The sequence below is a fragment of the Ictalurus punctatus genome, chromosome 20, assembly GCF_001660625.3.
Source record: "Ictalurus punctatus breed USDA103 chromosome 20, Coco_2.0, whole genome shotgun sequence".
In the NCBI taxonomy this organism is placed as follows: Eukaryota; Metazoa; Chordata; class Actinopteri; order Siluriformes; family Ictaluridae; genus Ictalurus; species Ictalurus punctatus.
The window spans coordinates 14907205-14925855 of NC_030435.2; the positions used below are offsets into that span (position 1 = coordinate 14907205).

At 37.7% G+C, this 18651-nt stretch overlaps 1 protein-coding gene across 2 annotated transcripts in view; it reads right to left on the reverse strand.

The window, feature by feature from the left end:
* LOC108280618 (ephrin type-B receptor 1-B) overlaps positions 1 to 18651 on the reverse strand; it is a 380602-nt gene that overhangs the window by 4445 nt on the left and 357506 nt on the right. For both annotated transcript variants that reach the window (XM_017495793.3, XM_017495792.3), the window contains exons 13-15: positions 11747 to 11896; positions 7880 to 8073; positions 2765 to 2920 (exon numbers count right to left, since the gene is read on the reverse strand). In XM_017495793.3, coding sequence (XP_017351282.1) covers positions 2765 to 2920; positions 7880 to 8073; positions 11747 to 11896 — 500 coding nt within the window. The remainder of the gene's footprint in view (positions 1 to 2764; positions 2921 to 7879; positions 8074 to 11746; positions 11897 to 18651) is intronic.

Here is an 18651-nt window from a genome sequence, read left to right on the forward strand (position 1 = left end):
ATGCCAACAGCATTTACATAGAGGCTGAGAGAACATATATTTTTTATTTTCTTATTCATTTTTTTCCTGATATGGTTCACTGCCTGTAATCAGAGTTATTCTGGGTGTGCAAATAAATATGTGGCAAGTTTCAGTTTGACTCCTCCAGAGATCTGAACTCGTAATCAAGAACTAATATCACAAAACCAATAATATTAATTTACATACTGTTTTCTCCCACTACCTTGCATGTGACATAAATTATGCTATTATTCTTTGTAAATCACCCCAAAACATCCACTATTTATGTCTCCTATTTGGGATCTTAGTAATTAAGGGCTTATAGAGCGATAAACCCACAGAGGAACATATAGAGAAAGAAGTATAAACGGAGAGACAGAGAGATAGAATAGAAAGAAGAATAGTGAGGGAGGAAATCTAAAGGTATAGGGACTCAGACAGCCAAAACCAACACAGAGAGGAAGATAAGATAAAGCAGCAATTTCAATTTGAAAGATACAGAAGTACAGGGGAGGGGCAGAATAGAGATTTAAAGATATAGAGACAAATAGAGAGACAGGAATTAAAAAAATATTTTAAAATAAATAAAGAACACTCCCACATGCTCCTGACTATGAAAACAGATGAAAGCTGTGTGTGCATGTGTCTCCACTCCTGTAAGTCATTAAGCCCAAGTTCACTAATTCACTTCTAACAAAAGCAGTCTGTTCATCACAGCTTCTGATCTTCACAAGTGTGTCAAGTGGCTGAAGAAAAATTGCCTCCCTATTGCTGAATATGAGTAGAAATACTTAATTCATGTCAGGAATGTATGATGGCAGTGAGTTTTTTGCTTCTCCTTGGCTCGTACAAGCTCTCACAATTGGAAAAAAAACCCAGACATCTGAATAGGTAAGTTTAGTGTTAATAGCAGGTTTAATTATTATTTTTTCATGACAGAAATGTCATTTAAAGTTTTCAAAGAAGAAGAGAGGAAGATATTTTCCTACATACACCCGAAAGCCCATAATAATAAGCTAATATGCTATAATAACTATGAATTACTATCTGTTTATGTCCTGAACACTTACACCTTCAGATTAAAATAAGTAATTTGTAGAATTAAATCATTATTGACACCTCCCACCCCGCAAGCAGTCAATTCCAAAAACAGCCGCTAGGAAGGTGTTTCAGGTCAATTAAAAAGATAATACATTAATAAATCAGCACACATTCTGAACTGTATCTTTCCTTCAGCAGTTCCTCTAATTATTCTCATGCAATGTCAACTTGCCAATAGCATCTCTGCACTGTACTCCTTAAACATTATTTTTACACTTGCACTAGATTTTGCATAATTAATGCAAGGAATAAACAGAATTATAATCAACCGTACAGAAGTTGATGATTTTCCAATAACAGTATGTCATGAAATGTTTTGTTCCCACATCAATTTACCAATGATTACACCTAGTAAAAGAAGATGTCATATTTTTATACTTTATTAGTTACATTTAATATGGTAACTTTACACAATGTTGTAATCTACTAAACAACTTAGTTCCTGTTAGCACTTACATTACAAGACAGAGAAATGCAGTTTGCCATTTTACAGAGAAAGTGCAAAGTCATCTGTCCTGAAGACTTTCCTGTGGTGGAAAACTTAAAGGAACAGCCTTACTTGTGACTGTTCCAAATGCTTAGATTCTATGGAGTGTCTGCTATACAAGTCACAGTGAAGGAGTTGTTACAATTTAAATGATAATATTTTAGAACAAGCCATTCTGTTATAAAAAAAATTATGAAAAACATTTGACCAATCAAAATTGAGAATACAACAGCTCCATGGTATTAATAATATTTTGTTATATCTAGAGGTCTTTTATAGTTCATTTTAAATAATGTAATTACACAACAACTATGAGCATATAATTATCATAATCAACATTTTATAGATTATACTAAGTAGACACATATTGTTACGCCACGGCGAACACGTGGCCGCAGTACTCATCTTACAGTGCCGCCTACAAACATGGCGGACGAGGACTACACTTCCCAGCCTGCGCTCAAGTTCGCCGGAATATTGAGTACGCACACCTGTGTGGCACCATGAGTTATAAAAAGCCTCGTTAACTTCAGCGTCTCGCGAAGTAAACGCTCAGCAGCCTCATCTCTGTCGTGTACTAAGCCTTAGTTTTCGTATCTGCCAACCTGGTCTTGATATTCGCATTGTGTTACGATTACGATTATGCCTAAGCCTAGTATTACCTGTTTGCCCGATCGCCTGACCTTGAATTTCCTTCCATAATTCGTCTTTTGTCTGTCCCACGCGTTCTAGACTGTTCGTCCACGTTTGTCTTCGCCCAGTATAGTAACACATATACGGTAGCTTATATATTGTATGCACCATAGAGCTACTTTTTAATGTTAAAATGAATGAGTTTTAACTAGACACTTATGGGTGTTAATGTAATGTTATTTCTAATACATGTATATAGATAGTAAATAATACATTTTGTTGAGTGAGGAAATAAAATAATTGAGACTAGAATCAACAGAATCATATTGCCAGCAGTATTTCCTAAACTGTTTTTTTTTTTTTTTTTAATTAACTTGCATTTCTGTCAGCCAATGAAGACTTGCTGAGAATCATTCCTGACATGATTCGATGTGAGGATATAAGCTTTCCAGGATATAAGTCCAGTCACCTTTACTGAATACTGGATTTTCCTGAAAGGTTTTATCAGTGACATGTCATGATTATAACAAGCTATAGACTCACTCTGAAGTAATCTGGGCGATGAGTTGCAAGGAAGTGAAGCCAGAGTTGAGAAAATTGTCTCTATACTGAGACATCTTAATAGCAGACAGCCAGTCCTCCACTGAGCTGAAGGTGTTGAAGTCAGGGAGAGACCTGTCCAACAGTGGCTGAGACGGACTGCGGAGACAGAGAGGAAGAGAGTGGTTAATTTATTCAGTTCACAAAAAGAAAACCCTGCAATTCCTGAACTTGCTGAAACAGAAAAATAAGACACAAAATACAGCATATTAATCGCAGAACGGCATACACTACTTTAGCTGACAGAGATGTACTAGAATTTAACACCCTGAGAGAAAGTATATAGACACACCACTTGTTATAATATCTTGGATTTTTTCTGTATAACTGAGTATATACACTCATATATAAATATGCTTGCCATGTAGTGCTCATGATAACTTCATGTTTTTTTTCATGCCATGCTCCAGCTCTGCACTGAGCCCCTTGATCTGTGAGATGTCAGTGTCCTGGCCACACCCACTGATCACTGTTAGCACCTGTGTCTGGTTTTCTTATGTTCTGTTCTTATACTATTGTAATTGTGAGTTAATATTATACAATTGCAGCTGTTTAGCCTGTAATTGTGAGTTAATAGCGCTGACATTTTCACACAATTGGGAATTGGTATGAATTCATGATTCCACTTATTAGGTTATTCCCTAAAAGCCAAACCAACACCACAGGCACACTATCCTATTTAGACTTTCCCTCATAGTGGGACATTCCCACTGAAAATAATGTTTTGGGTAGGTTACAATCCTTGATAACTGAACTACAAAATGTGATATTTGATTTCCTGCCATTTCAAAATAAAATGTCTTGTGGCTAAATAGTCTGGTAGTATTTATTTTTCACTAACATCATATGTCAACAAAATTGTAATTATTTCCTGTATGTCACTATATTTCAATTGAACTCCTGTTCCAAAATTAAGGTTAAAGTGTTTTTATTTTGCTGTAAAGGTTTTATCTTTCATCTCCTGTCATTTATGTCTTTAGCCACCAATTATTAAAACATTTCAGTCCCAGAAATTGTGAAAATAATCTACACAAAAATAAAGCAGTGTAAAGTCATTACTACAAGTGGTCACAGGACTGTGTCATATAATAAACAATAATTTGTTGATCATAACCTTACACCATATCCCATACTACATACTACTACTGCTGTGAGGAATAGTGTGTAATATGCATTATACAAGTACATTTAAAATACAAGCCAGTGAATATGGGACTTTGTTGTGCTACTGTGCCTGTTACCATAACATTTCTAGTCTGTGTATCCTTCTTCTTTGTCACTTTTTCTTGAAACACATTGTTTCTTGTTTTCTAGTCCATGCCATTTTTTGGTAGCTGTGTTCTAGTGTAGGACCACAGACTGTCTGATGTAACTATATGTATGGATATGCCAATGTGCATTTATGATGATCTGACCCTGTATGTATTATGACCAACTTTATTGGATTAGACCTAATAAGGAGTCTATGTTACGGGACGAGACTGGGACTGGACGTAAGTGCAGGATCAAAGTCTAAACCAAGGTTTAAACAAGAACTCAAACTGAGGCATGAAACATGAAACTTAGAACAATACTTGGAATCGATACTGCTTATCACAATTACCCACTTCAACAAATACTCATCTGTCGCTTAACTATGGCATGATACAAGAAACTAGACATGGCAATCACCTAACTAGGACTATGGCATGAAACAGGAAACTAGACATGGCAATCATTTAACTAGGACTATGGCCTGAAACAAGAAACTAGACATGGCACTCATTTAACTAGGACTATGGCCTGAAACAAGAAACTAGACATGGCACTCATTTAACTAGGACTGTGGCATGAAACACGAAACCAGAGCATAACCTGGACACATTAGCGCGTGGCTACATTACCCCAATCGGTATATAATACCGTGCCCCATATGCAGCAACGTGAGGAGTTTAAATAACAGCTGTGATTACCTTGAGTGTTGACAGCTGGTAATAATCATTACACTCTCTCAACAATGCCCTGGCTGAGGGAAGGAGGTTCTCACACAAGATTTGACGGTACATGGCCCCGTCCATCGTCCCTTTGATGCGGTGAAGTTGTCCTGTCCCATTAGCAGAAAAACACCCTGAAAGCATAATGTTTCCACCTCCATGTTTGACGGTGGGGATGGTGTTCTTGGGGTCATAGGCAGCATTCCTCCTCCTCCACGGCGAGTTGAGTTCATGCCAAAGAGCTCCATTTTCATCTTATCTGACCACAAAACTTCCACCCAGTTGTCCTCTGAATCATTCAGATGTTCATTGGCAAACTTCAGACGGGCATGTATATGTGCTTTCTTGAACAGGGGGACCTTGCGGGTGCTGCAGGATTTCAGTCCTTCACGGCGTAATGTGATACCAATTGTTTTCTTGGTGACTATGGTCCCAGCTGCCTTGAGATCATTGACAAGATCCTCCCGTGTAGTTCTGGGCTGATTCCTCACTGTTCTCATGATCATTGCAACTCCACGAGGTGAGATCTTGCATGGATCCCCAGACCGAGGGAGATCGACAGTTCTTTTATGTTTCTTCCATTTGCGAATAATCGCACCAACTGTTGTCACCTTCTCACCAAGCTGCTTGGCAATGGTCTTGTAGCCCATTCCAGACTTGTGTAGGTCTACAATCTTGTCCCTGACATCCTTGGAGAGCTCTTTGGTCTTGCCCATGGTGGAGAGTTTGGAATCTGATTGATTGATTGCTTCTGTGGACAGGTGTCTTTTATACAGGTAACAAGTTGAGATTAGGAGCACTCCCTTTAAGAGTGTGCTCCTAATCTCAGCTCGTTACCTGTATAAAAGGCACCTGGGAGCCAGAAATCTTTCTGATTGAGAAGGGGTCAAATACTTATTTCCCTCATTAAAATGCAAATCAATTTATAACATTTTTGACATGCATTTTTCTGGATTTTCTTGTTGTTATTCTGTCTCTCACTGTTCAAATAAACCTACCATTAAAATTATAGACTGATCATTTCTTTGTCAGTGGGCAAACGTACAAAATCAGCAGGGGATCAAATACTTTTTTCCCTCACTGTATGCTGGAATAAAGATAGATTTGGATTGTTTTCCATTACACTGACTAACAACTAGTGCTGCAGTTTGAACATTCAGCTGTGTACCTACTTTTACAACGTACACTATAAAACCATGTTTCTTTTAGAGAATTCAATATTAAAGTCATTCATAAAATGTAGCAGGCAGCCACTGGTAAAAGCAATGAAATGAAACCAAAAATATATAGCTTTTTAATTGAGATTTAGTAATTTTATTAAGTAGAGATAATTGGGTTTTTGGAAGATAAACAGGGCTTTGCACACCCTGTGGAAGCATTTTTCTCTCAACTAGAACACAACAGTTTCTGTGCATGTTCAAGCTTCCTTAAACTACAGCACTGCTGAGTTCTCGATTCTGACTGGTCAGAAGATGTTGAGTAATTTTATAATAATAAATAATAAATGTATAAATAATAAATCTAAAATCCATTCATCTTCTACCGCTTACTCCTTCTTCAGGGTCGCGGGGGAACCTGGAGCGTATCCCAGGGAACATCGGGCACAAGGCGGGGTACACCTTGGACAGGGTGCCAGTCCATCGCATGGCACAATCACATACACACTCACATACCCATTCACACACTACAGACACGCCAATCAGCCTACCATGCATGTCTTTGGACTGGGGGAGGAAACCAGAGTTCCCAGAGGAAACCCCTGCAGCACGGGGAGAACATGCAAACTCCGCACACACATGGCCCCGGCAGGAATCGAACCGCGGACCCTGGAGGTGTGAGGCGAACGTGCTAACCACTAAGCCACCATGCTTATATTAAGGTTTATATTAAGGTTTATATTAAAAAAATATAAAATGAATTAGCTCATTCTAATATGTTACCATTTCTCATCCCCTCATCCACAGTGACAGACATTCCACATAATCTGAACCTAACCATAAACAGATTTTAAAAAGTGTTATTTTTTAACAAAGAAAGACTTGATATGAAGCTCTCAGCTAGAAGTCATTTATGCAATATTTATGGAAGGACTCTCCAATGTGAGTGCTTTGTAACATTCAGTAAGTTTTCCACCATGAGAATGTATTCTGGATAGATGACATAGGCTGCGTCCGAATATCCCTACTACCCTACTATACAGTAGGCGAAAGGCAGTATGCCAAAGGAGTAGTATGTCTGAATTCTTAGTATTCATAAAACAGTAGGCGAGAAATAACTGGATGACCTGCTGCTTCCGCTGAGATTCTGCAGTATGAAACCTCTGGACACTGTGGATACTGTACTATCCCATAAGGCAATGGGACTGGCACAGAAGAGCTGTCAGAATCTAAATTGGCACATTGTCTTTTTTGAAGTTGACAATGGCAACATAGTGGATGTAGTACATCTGGATTGTATGCTTAAGCATTGTCATGCTTACCACTTATACTGATGAGTACATACTGTATCAGTGGCCAAGCGGTAAGTACTGAATCAAATGCAGTAGGTACTGTCACAGTAAGTGATTTTGGACACTGCCTTTGTGTTTTCTGGTTTCTCAGTAACATGACGATATGTGTTCTTCTGTTTTATTAACTTCAAAACAGTGAAAAAACAGAGGGTGGTGAGGGAACAACTGTTTATAGCTGCTATAAAGTACAGTAAGTGGTAACAGGAACCAACTTGTCTGACGAACATTCCACACCATTAAAGGTTATTATAAACAATAGTATGATGAGTTGTTCATTAATATATTAAAATGAAAAAATGTTAGCACATTGCTGTGGTACAGATAAATAATCAACTTTATTTCATATCACATCACAGCACCTTGCTGTTGATTATTTTTCCCATAATAGCATATAATAGCCCAAGGATGGTATTCTTTACATAAAAGTGATTTGGTGTGTATGTATGAGTATTTGACAAACTAAAGGAGGGTAACATTGCATTTTTTGAATACTGACATGTACACAATACACACAAGTGTGTGTACGTGTGTATGTGTGTGTGTGCACGTGTGTGTGTCTGTGTGTATACTACTCACATAGACGGCATACTAGCGACAGCCTTTAGACTCGTCGGGTTGCGGATGAGTTTGTCGAGTGTATTAACAATGTCGGTAAAACGTGGCCGAGCATTGCGATCTTTCTGCCAGCAGTCCAACATGAGCTGATGCAGAGCAGTGGGGCAATCCATTGGTGCAGGAAGCCTGTAGTCCTGTTCTATAGCGTTAATCACCTACACACACACACACACACACACACACAATCACCAACATTATATTGCATATAGCTGATGCTGACTGGTCATCTCCTAGGCTACACATTGTATGGTTTATAGGTACCATTGGGACCATTATATATACACACACACACACACACACACACACACACACACACACAGTATTAATTCATACTGGTATAGAGATCTAGTTCTGATTTAGTTTCTCACAGTCAGGCTGAATGTGATGAGCACAAACTAAGCTGTCAACAGTGATGCCTCAGCAGTGCAGCAGTACAGTCCTTACACACAACAGCAAGCATATTTTGTGGGTGGTATGCAGCTATGGTTTGACATAATGTATAGTGGTGTGTGTGTGTGTGTGTGTGTCTGTGTGTGTCTGTGTGTGAGGCAGACATCATTGCTTACTCAAGTGATTTTGAACCAGCAAGAAGAACCAACAATATGAGCAGTGTATTCAGAAAATGAAAATACTGTATATGAAATTGAGTATACTGTATATGTGTCAGTCGGTGTCAGAGAGAGAGTGTGTGTGTGTGCGTGTGTGTGTGTGTGTGTGTGTGTGTGTGTGTGTGTGTGTGTGTGTGTGAGTGTGTGTGTATGCTTACAATAACAGAAATGTGAAGAGTGTGTGTACATGTGTGTTTCATGCTCCTATGTCCAATTATCTTCTGCATATACTGAATACACTCAGTGTACTCCATGTATGCTTGTATGTGTATAAATGTGTGTGTGTGCAGCTTGGCAGTGAGATCATAACATCTGTGTGTTTGGCTCAGTGCTCTGGATCTCTCCCCACTGTGGACAGCTGCAGGAGAGAGGAGGTGAACGTACGCATACACAGACACACACACACACACACACACACACACACACATACACACACACAAACACATCTACACCAAACCAGCAGGAACACCCCCAATACATCCAAAACACAAATGCTATCTCTCTCACACACACATGAATACCCCTGAGAGACAAATCCATGCATCTGCCACACACCATATACCACACACACACATAGTTATTGCATATTTCATCCCATTATTGTGAGCAAATAAATACACACACAATGCAATCAATACACTCCCTCTGCCCATAGTCCCTGAGATGCCGGGATGCTGTTATGCATTACATGAGCATGAGTGCGGGTTAAACAGCTGCTACACTGCTCATGTTGTGTGTTATGAGCTGACAAAGAAAGAGAGACAGGTGAAAACTGAACATTGAGAAGTTGCACAGTGTTTACAGGCATCAAATTAAATGTTTTCAATGCCATTTCAGATGTAACTGAAGATTTCAAATTAGCATTACACACACACACCAACAGACATTCCTAATTTGCAATGAGTTTAATACATTTAACTTTTTCTTTTGTGTTTAATTCAGAATGACAATACATTCCATAGAAGTGATAAATAACAAAACAGATGTGATACATTCAATATATTTGTCAATTTATTTTTTAAATTAATGAAAAGTAATAATAAAATGGAGTGTCATGCAGTGGCACTATCTGCATCTGTATCTGTTAATTTTAATTATAATAATTCTCCAAATATACATTTGTGCATCTGTATGTTTGGATTTAATGCTACTGTGCATGCCCTAAACTGCTAAGTGTTTTTCATTTGTTTGGGGGGAAAAAAAAACAAGAAAAAATAGAATACCGGCTCTGACAGTTCCTCAGCCTCAGCAACTGTACATCACTCTAGTTCATCATTGCTCTCAACTATAGATGTGTATCTGTTTATTTGGTTATACAGTTATTTTCTTTTTCTCTCTCTCTCTCTCTCTCTCTCTCTCTCTCTCTCTCTCTCTCTCTCTCTCTCTCTCTCACACACACACACACACACACACACACACACACACACACACACGCTGATCTGAACTGCAGTTTATACACCTCAAAATTCCATATACTAAATTTGCTGCACTTATTTACTAATAACCAATCAAATCTGTTAGTATTAAATAATTGTGAAATTAGTTAGTTTTCATGGGTTTTAGGTTTCAATAATAACAGCTTTGAAAACTCTAGTAAAGCTATTTAATTACTCTAGCAAACCCACACCAAATGCACCAGTTATTTAAAGATAAAAATAATCAAAGCACTCAAAAATACTCTCTAGTGCACACGTATTAAAAATTTCCCCCATGAGGACTACTTCCTAAGTTTTATGAACTTGCACGCACCTGCAAATCGGTTGTCTAATGTCCATCATAGAAACTGATTGAACATGTTGGGGCTGATTGGGGCAGGAGACCAGCAAACAAACAGGGTTTTTAATCACTTTCTAATTATTTTTATGATTATAATTATCATTATTATTACCATTACAATTATTATTTATATTTATTACCTTTTTTACTCTTTAAACCAAAAACTGAAATCTCTGTTTTTGACCATTTTTTGTGCATTCTGAATAAATATAGTTTAATCTAAATTCATTTTTGAAAACATTCTCCATTTATCACATCAGTGCATCTTTCAAGCAGGAAAAGCAGTGGGAAGAGAGCAGCGTCCAAAACTTTACTGAAGTGAGATGGGGGTGTGGCTGTCAATCATTCCAGATTCATATAGGGTGGCTGTGGCTCAGGTGGTAGAGCGGGTTGTCAACTAATTGTAGGGTTGGCGGTTCAATTCCCGGCCCACATGACTCCACATACCAAAGTGTCCTTGGGCAATACACTGAACCCTAAGTTGCGATGGCAAGTTAGCGCTTTGCATGGCAGCTCTGCTACCATTGGTGTATGAGTGTGTGTGAATGAGTAAATGAGACACAGTGTAAAGTGCTTTGGATAGAGCAGACCATGTACTGATTGGCTCACCTGCCATTATTATTAAGAAAAAAAGAAAAACTGCTCATTTTGTATATTATTTTGTGTATTATTAAGTAATAACTTATTCTAGCATACTCTGATGTTAAAATGCAGATCTATGCAATATACATAAAGTTTGGCAGGTCTGATACAATAATTTAAATATATGTTTTTTGGTATTTTCCACCTGCACTCCCCTTCTATTCTTTCACCCTACAGCTTGAATACCTCTGCTTTATTAAAGCAGTATTTAGTGAACAATCTACAGAATAGGAAATGTTTTTTGGATCAGGGGCTGTATTGGGTTCTAAATATTGGGTTGGGGGATGCATGTACTTTCCTTTTAGATACATACGATAATATGTACCATAGTCTCTAATATTAGGCACACCATAAAAACAGTAAATTCTTTAATATTTTTATATATAAGAAATTCATTTTGATAACCAATACATTTTCACTATTACATGCCCAACCTCATAATATGATCTTTATCCTTCCAAAGTTTATATGTTAACCAACATCCTGCTACAGTACATTTACAGGCTGAAATTGTCTACTTCATGTGCTGTTTAGAGGATGGGCATAGACTGCAAAATAAACTGGTATTTAAGTGTTTATATCTAAAAAACAAAACAAAGGAAAACCAACAAAACAGGTCTCTGCCACTCATATTGTACGCATGTCAGCTGCACCGCTCTGTACATGTTCAGTGTAAAAGCCTACATTAACATGGGAGTGTATTGGAAGCATGTTTGTGCTTCATGTCACTTAATTTTTTTTTTAAACTTTGGGCTGACTGTGGGCCACAATGCTCTAAACTAGGTGAATGGGGCAAACTTACGTCTTGATTGGACATGTCCCAGTACGGCCGCTCGCCGAATGACATCACTTCCCACATGACGATGCCATAGCTCCACACGTCACTTGCTGATGTAAATTTCCTGTAAGCGATAGCTTCTGGAGATGTCCACCGCACCGGGATCTTGCCTCCCTGAGAAGAAAACATTGAAAAGAAAATGAATGAAGATAACAGAGGTGACCTCATGCATTTAGCAGCCATTCAATCATCCATTTTGTTCAAATCACAAATAAATTGTTTTATATCATTTCAACTAAAAATAACTTCTTTAATGCAACTGTATCATTAACTTTATATTGTATAAAAGGATTAGGGTTAAATTCAGGATATCATGTTAGGATTTGGAGTTTAAGCTAAATTTTTAAGAAAATATTATGAATGTATATTCATACATGTAAGTATGAGTTATGCTTTGAGTTATATTCAGGTTGCTAGTGTAATTGTAATGTATCTGAACATAAGCGTAAACTAATATGCACCCACCCAAGATTCCTCTTTGCAGCTACCTAGCCTCAAAATCTGGAGGTTTCTGGGTTTCCTCTACACTTGTCCATGTATTTCTACACTTCTCCTTATCTTTCTATTCTGGCTCAGGTTTCAGTGAATATACAGTGTCCAACTTAACAGGGTCACATGTATTATTTATTTATTTATTTATTTACACTTTATTTATTATATTTATTTAATTTTTTTTTCCATAAAGATGTTTTTAAAAATGTCTTTTAACATTGGACAAAAGGGTAGAGATAGTTCCTGACTTTCTGGACACCCTATATATGCCATATATTTATAGAATTGGTATATTTGGGCTCTATGGAAGTATGTTTGTTAATCTTGTTGATTAACATTGACAGCAGTATCGTAAAGATTCCACTCTGTCATACAAAGACACACAGAAGTTTGGCTTACTACCCTTGTGAGGACGTCTGACATTTAAATAAAAGCTCTATTTTTTTTTTTTTTTTTTTAAACAGCCAAATATCCCCACATGGTCAATACTGTTAGATATTCCAATACTTGTGGGGACATTTGGTCCCCACTGAGATGTAATAACACACACACACACACACACACACACACACACACATTCTAAGATGAGTTGAGTTTGCATCTGAGTTTAATAAAAGCCAGTTGGCTCAACCCTTGGACTGGCAGCTGATCAAGGAGTAAAAAGGGAATGAATTCAACACACACACACACACACACACACACACACACACACACACACACACACACACACACACACACACACACACACACACACTCACACACCAACTCCAACTAAAGCCCCTGCCAGAGAGGGGAACAGCTGGACAGGCGCAGGTGACAGGAAGTTAGGGGAGAATGTTTGTTGGTTGTGTCATTGTGATGCTGCATCTGCCCTTTAACAGAAGTCTGACCTGGAACTTTCATTCTGCTCTTGCAATTTATAAGCCATGAAGGTGACAGATTGGTGCAAGTCTGCTTGTGTGTTTCGTTGTTTAGAGTGATAGTTGAACTTTTTACACTCTGTGTTTATGTTTATGTATTGTAAAAGTGTTTTTGGTGCTATCAATATAAAAATGGACCCAGACCACAAGAATTGGAGGTCCCTGAAAGCTCTTCTTCTTTTTCTATCATATGTCTTTGTAAAATATTAATATACAGTGCCCTCCACTAATAGTGGCACCCTTGGAAAAAATATGATCAAAGAAGGCTGTGAAAAATTGCCTTTATTGTTTAAACTTTTGATCTTTTGTTTTAAAAAAATCACAAAAATACTCTGCTCCCATGGATATCAAACAACTGCAAACACAACACAGGTTTATGCAAAAAATTAATTAATATGAGAAAAATATATTTGAAGTATATTCCCACTTATATTTAACATTTTGCTTAGTAGACCTGGATGACTAGGAACAGGAAATTGTTCAACCTTGAGTGTATAAATATTAGGTAACACATAGGCCAGGGGTATAAATATGAGGTAACACATAGGCCAAATTCCCTTAGTCATTCATACATTACAATGCGTAAGAACAAGGAATATAGATGTGATGTGTAGCAAAAGGTTGTTAAGCTTCACAAAATGGCAAGTGGCAATAAGAAAATTGCACAAGCATTGAAAATGGCCATTTCCACCATCAGGGCAATAATTAAGAAGTTTCAGTCAACTGGAAATGTCATGAACCTGGAAGAGAACATGTGTCTATATTGTTTCAACGCACTGTGAAGAGGATTGTTAAGTGGCCAAAAAATCTCACAGCTGGAGATTTGCAGAAGTTAGTTGCATATTGGGGTCAGAAACTCTCCAAAACTACAATCCAAAGTCACCTATATTGCCACAAGTTGTTTGGAAGGGTTTCAAGAAAAACCTCTACTCTCATCCAAAAACAAATTCAAGCATCTTCAGTTTGCCAGACATTACTGAAACTTCAAATGTGAGTGGGTTCTATGGTCAGATGAAACCAAAATAGAGCTTTTTGGCAATAAATACCATAGGTGGTTTTGGTGCACACAGAGAGGTAGCCATATGGAAAAGTACCTCAGGCCCTCGGTTAAATATGGTGGTGGCTCTTTAATGTTTTGGGGCTGTTTTCCTGCAAGAGGACCTGGACATTTTGTTAGGATACACTGCGTCATGGAATTTGTCATATATGAACAGATATTTAATGACTATGATACGGATATTTAATGGAGCGGCTGTGGCTCAAGTGGTAGAGCGGCTTGTCCACTAATCGTAGAGTTGGCAGTTCGATTCCCAGCCCACGTGACTCCACATACCGAAGTGTCCTTGGGCAAGACACTGAACCCGAAGTTGCTCACGATGGCAAGTTAGCGCCTTACATGGCAGCTCTGCTGACAATGATCCAAAACATACATCAAAATCAACACAAGTGGTTTACAGACCACAAAATCAAGGTCCTGCCATGGCCATCCCTTTCCCCTGACTTGAAACCCATAGAAAACCTATGGGGTGAACTGAAGAGTAGAGTCCACCAGTGTGGACCTTGAAATATGAAAGATCTGGAGACATTCTGTATGGAGGAATGGTCTCAGATCCCTTGCCATGTATTCTTAATCTCATTAGGAGAAGACTCAGTTCTGTTATCTTGGCAAAGGGAGCACAAAGTATTGACTTAAAGGGTGCCAATAATTATTGCACACCTATATTTAAAAAATATGTTTTGGATAAACCTGTGTTTGTTTGCAATTGTTTGATATCCATGAGAGCAGAGTATTTTTGTGAATTTTCTGAACAAAATATCAAAAGGTTAAACAATAATGACAATTTTTCATAGCCTTCCATGCTCATATTTATCAAGGGTGCCAATATTAGTGGAGGGCACTGTATGTATGATGTGCAAAGAATGATGAAATGGAGCGGAAACATATCACCTGGTGCCTGATTGATGTTTGCATGACTGAAATCTGGACAATGCTTTGGACTACAGCCGCTTCATATCCATGATCGCAAATTTATCCGCATGAATTCAATTTCATTTGTATATTGCTTTTAATAATAGACATTGTAACAAAGCAGCTTTACAGAAATCTGGATGTATATTGTACGTTGAGGAACATTATTCTGAAATTGTTCCACAAATTCTATATGCAGTTTTTGCAGATTGGTGAACGTAAGATACTCTTTTTAAACCCAATCATGTCAGAGGTGTTTCTTTTTAGTAACACTTACGTTTCCAGTCTTTTGTTGCCCTGTCCAAACTTTTTTGAGATGCATTACAACCATTAAATTCAAAATTATCTTATTTGTTTCATAAAATGCTACACTCAGTGTAAACAGTTTATATGTTTTCTATGTTCTACTGTGAATAACATATGAGTTTATGAGATTTGCAAATCATTGCACAGTATATCAACTTATTATTATTAATCATTAATCATTAAAATTAATAAGCACTGTTTCAAAGATGATGAAATGTTTGCTTGTCCAAATACGTCAAAAAGCCAACAATTTCCATGAAGTGTACTTATTTTTTCACATGACTGTATATATTGTAAAATAAAAAAAAAGTACTTAGTCTGCTGATAGGATGATTATCATGAGCATACTGTGATTGAGAATAAAACAATGTCTATGATTACAGCTGAAGTTCTTAGATGCAAATCTACCATATCCAGCTGACATCCATGTATCCATCCATCCATTCATCTATCTAGCCAGCCAGCTATCTATCCACCCATCATCCAATTTTCTTGTCTCTATCTCTTGATTCCAGCTTTGACTCTTCTATACTTTGAAATATCCCCCACTGTATTCATTGCTTCTTTCCAGCACTTGCACTTCTGTACAAATGAGAACTCAACATAGAAAAGAAGGAAAGGCAGGAGGTTGAGCAGCTGGTTGACGTTAATGGTATTTCCATAGCTGTCAGATTAAGGCAGAAAGAAGAAGCACAGATTATAAAATCACAGCATTTATGGAGATGAAACCCTAGGTTATGAAACAGATATCAAAATGTATTGTGCGTTAATTACCCTTGGAAGGGGTTAGCCCCACATTTTAATATATATAATATATCTTAATATCTTAATGGTAGTAGCAATACAAATAAATGAATCAAAATAAGCATGCAATCCCTTCATACTTTCATTTATTTATTCCTGCTGATGACAGCTGTATATGTATGTGTATGGGGTACAAATCAGAGACTGAATAAATGTTATTGAGACTAAAATAGCCTTTTGTTTTACATTTACAAACCAATTACCCATTTTATTTCACCATAATGAACATATTACAGACATACTGAATGTGTGCATTACAATATTGACTTAAAATGGCTTGTTCATTTATGAAGGAAGTAATTTTCATGATGGAAAATCATTCTAACTATCGTTCCACTTTCAGTAATTTTTATAATCCTTTAACGATCAATCATATCATAAAGGTAAAAAGGATACTAAGCTATATAGATTTCCATGAGATTAAAAAAGAAAGGTTGTACTCTTCAATTTCATGACTGACTGTTCAGAAGAAGATAAGCTGAATTACCCGCAGACATTATTATGATTATGATTATACATGCAACACACGGATACAAAGTCACATATGTAAGATTCAGAGATGAAAGAAATGGCAGTATGCTGGGTTACGTAGACTGCAGCTTAGAAAATGAACAGGAAAGCGTCACTTTGATTTTCATCAATTCCATGAAAGAGAGAGAGTTAGAGAGATGGGGGATGGATGGATGGATGGACTCTGTCTGGTCAGGTTCGGTGACAGCTGTGAACTGTCTTGAGCTGACAAGCAGGTGGTAGACACACTCCTCCCTCCTGAGTAGTATTCATCTGTGATCTGAGTTGTCACACAGCTCAGTGTGGTGCTTTGGGAGGGGGATGAGTGGAAGGATGAGTACATGAGATCATGAGAATCTTTAGCTTAGCACCTATTCTTAGCTTAGCAGCTCACGTGTAATTACCTCCATATTTTTGAGAGTGTAGATCTAATTATTCCAAGAACAAGCACATGACCAAAAACTACAAACTAAGTAAGAAACGAATACAACTTTTTGAAAACTATAGAGGTAAGGACTAAAAAAAATCAGAAGTACTTGTGACTCAACATGGACAGATACATGCAGCATAATAATCCACCTGATATCTCAAACAGAATAGAAAACATGTAAACATCCATCCATCCATTTCTTGTACCGCTAATTCTACACAGGGTCGCAGGGAGCCTGGAGCCTATCCCAGTGGACTAGTGGCACAAGGCTGGGGACACCCTGGACGGGGTGCCAACCCACCACAGGGTACAACTGCACACACACTCACATACCCATTCACATACTAGCGACAATTTGGAAATGCCAATCAGCCTGCAATGCATGTGGACTGGACTTTGGACATGGGGAGGAAACCGGGCCCTGGAGGTACGAGGCAAACATGCTAACCACTAAGCCACCATGCCCCCTTAAGAAATATCCATCCATCTATCCATTTTCCATCCCGCTTATACTACACAGGGTCGCAGGGGAGCCTAGAGCCTATCCAAGGAAACTCTGGGAACAAGGTGGGGACACCCTGATGGGATGCAACATGTAAACACTATAATCAAAAAGTAAACCAACAGAGGTCGATCTGAATAAAAATGTATCTCACAATCTTTGTAAAGAGCAAAGTAGTTAATCCATTTAACAGTTTGTTAAAGAAAATAAGAATAATCAGAAATGCATAAAATCTGATTACTGTCTCAATCAGAATAAAAAGTGCAGCTAGTATAAGTCATTAACAGTATTGGTGCATTTGTACATAATACGCACACATATTCAGGTAGAAGGCATTACGTGAGATGGTGAGAAAGAATTGGAGGATTTTTAGCCTTGAGATTTATCTGGGACTTGGTATACTTAAGACCAATGATGGTTGGAGGTTTTTAAGATAGATGTCAACAGACAAGGCCATGTGTTTGGTCAGAGCACGTCATGGAGCTAGCACGTCATGGCTAGCCAGTCAACTAGCCAGTCAACTTTACTGTACCAAGAGAGCTGAAAGGAGCTGTTTTTGCTCCATGACGTCTGACTTAAATCAATCTTGGCTATTGGTATGGCCTTCTGTTTAAGTCTCAGTTTCTCCTCATCAACATCAAAAGACTTTTCTAAAATCAGGTCAACAATAAAACGATGCTAAGCTAGCTAAATTTCAGTGAATAAGGTAGTGACAACTAGCTAGGCATACCTATAAATTACCAACAACACATTTCCAAAATAATGACACAAATAATGAAACAGAAGTTCATACCTACCGTTTTTAAAACAATATTTACAAATAAAAAGATCAACTAACAAGTTATACTGGTTGTGTAAGTCTGTTATGAATTAGGCTACTGAGCACTTCTGCAGCTCTGAGCACTCTGAGAGTGGATATGTTTAAAATTATGTCAC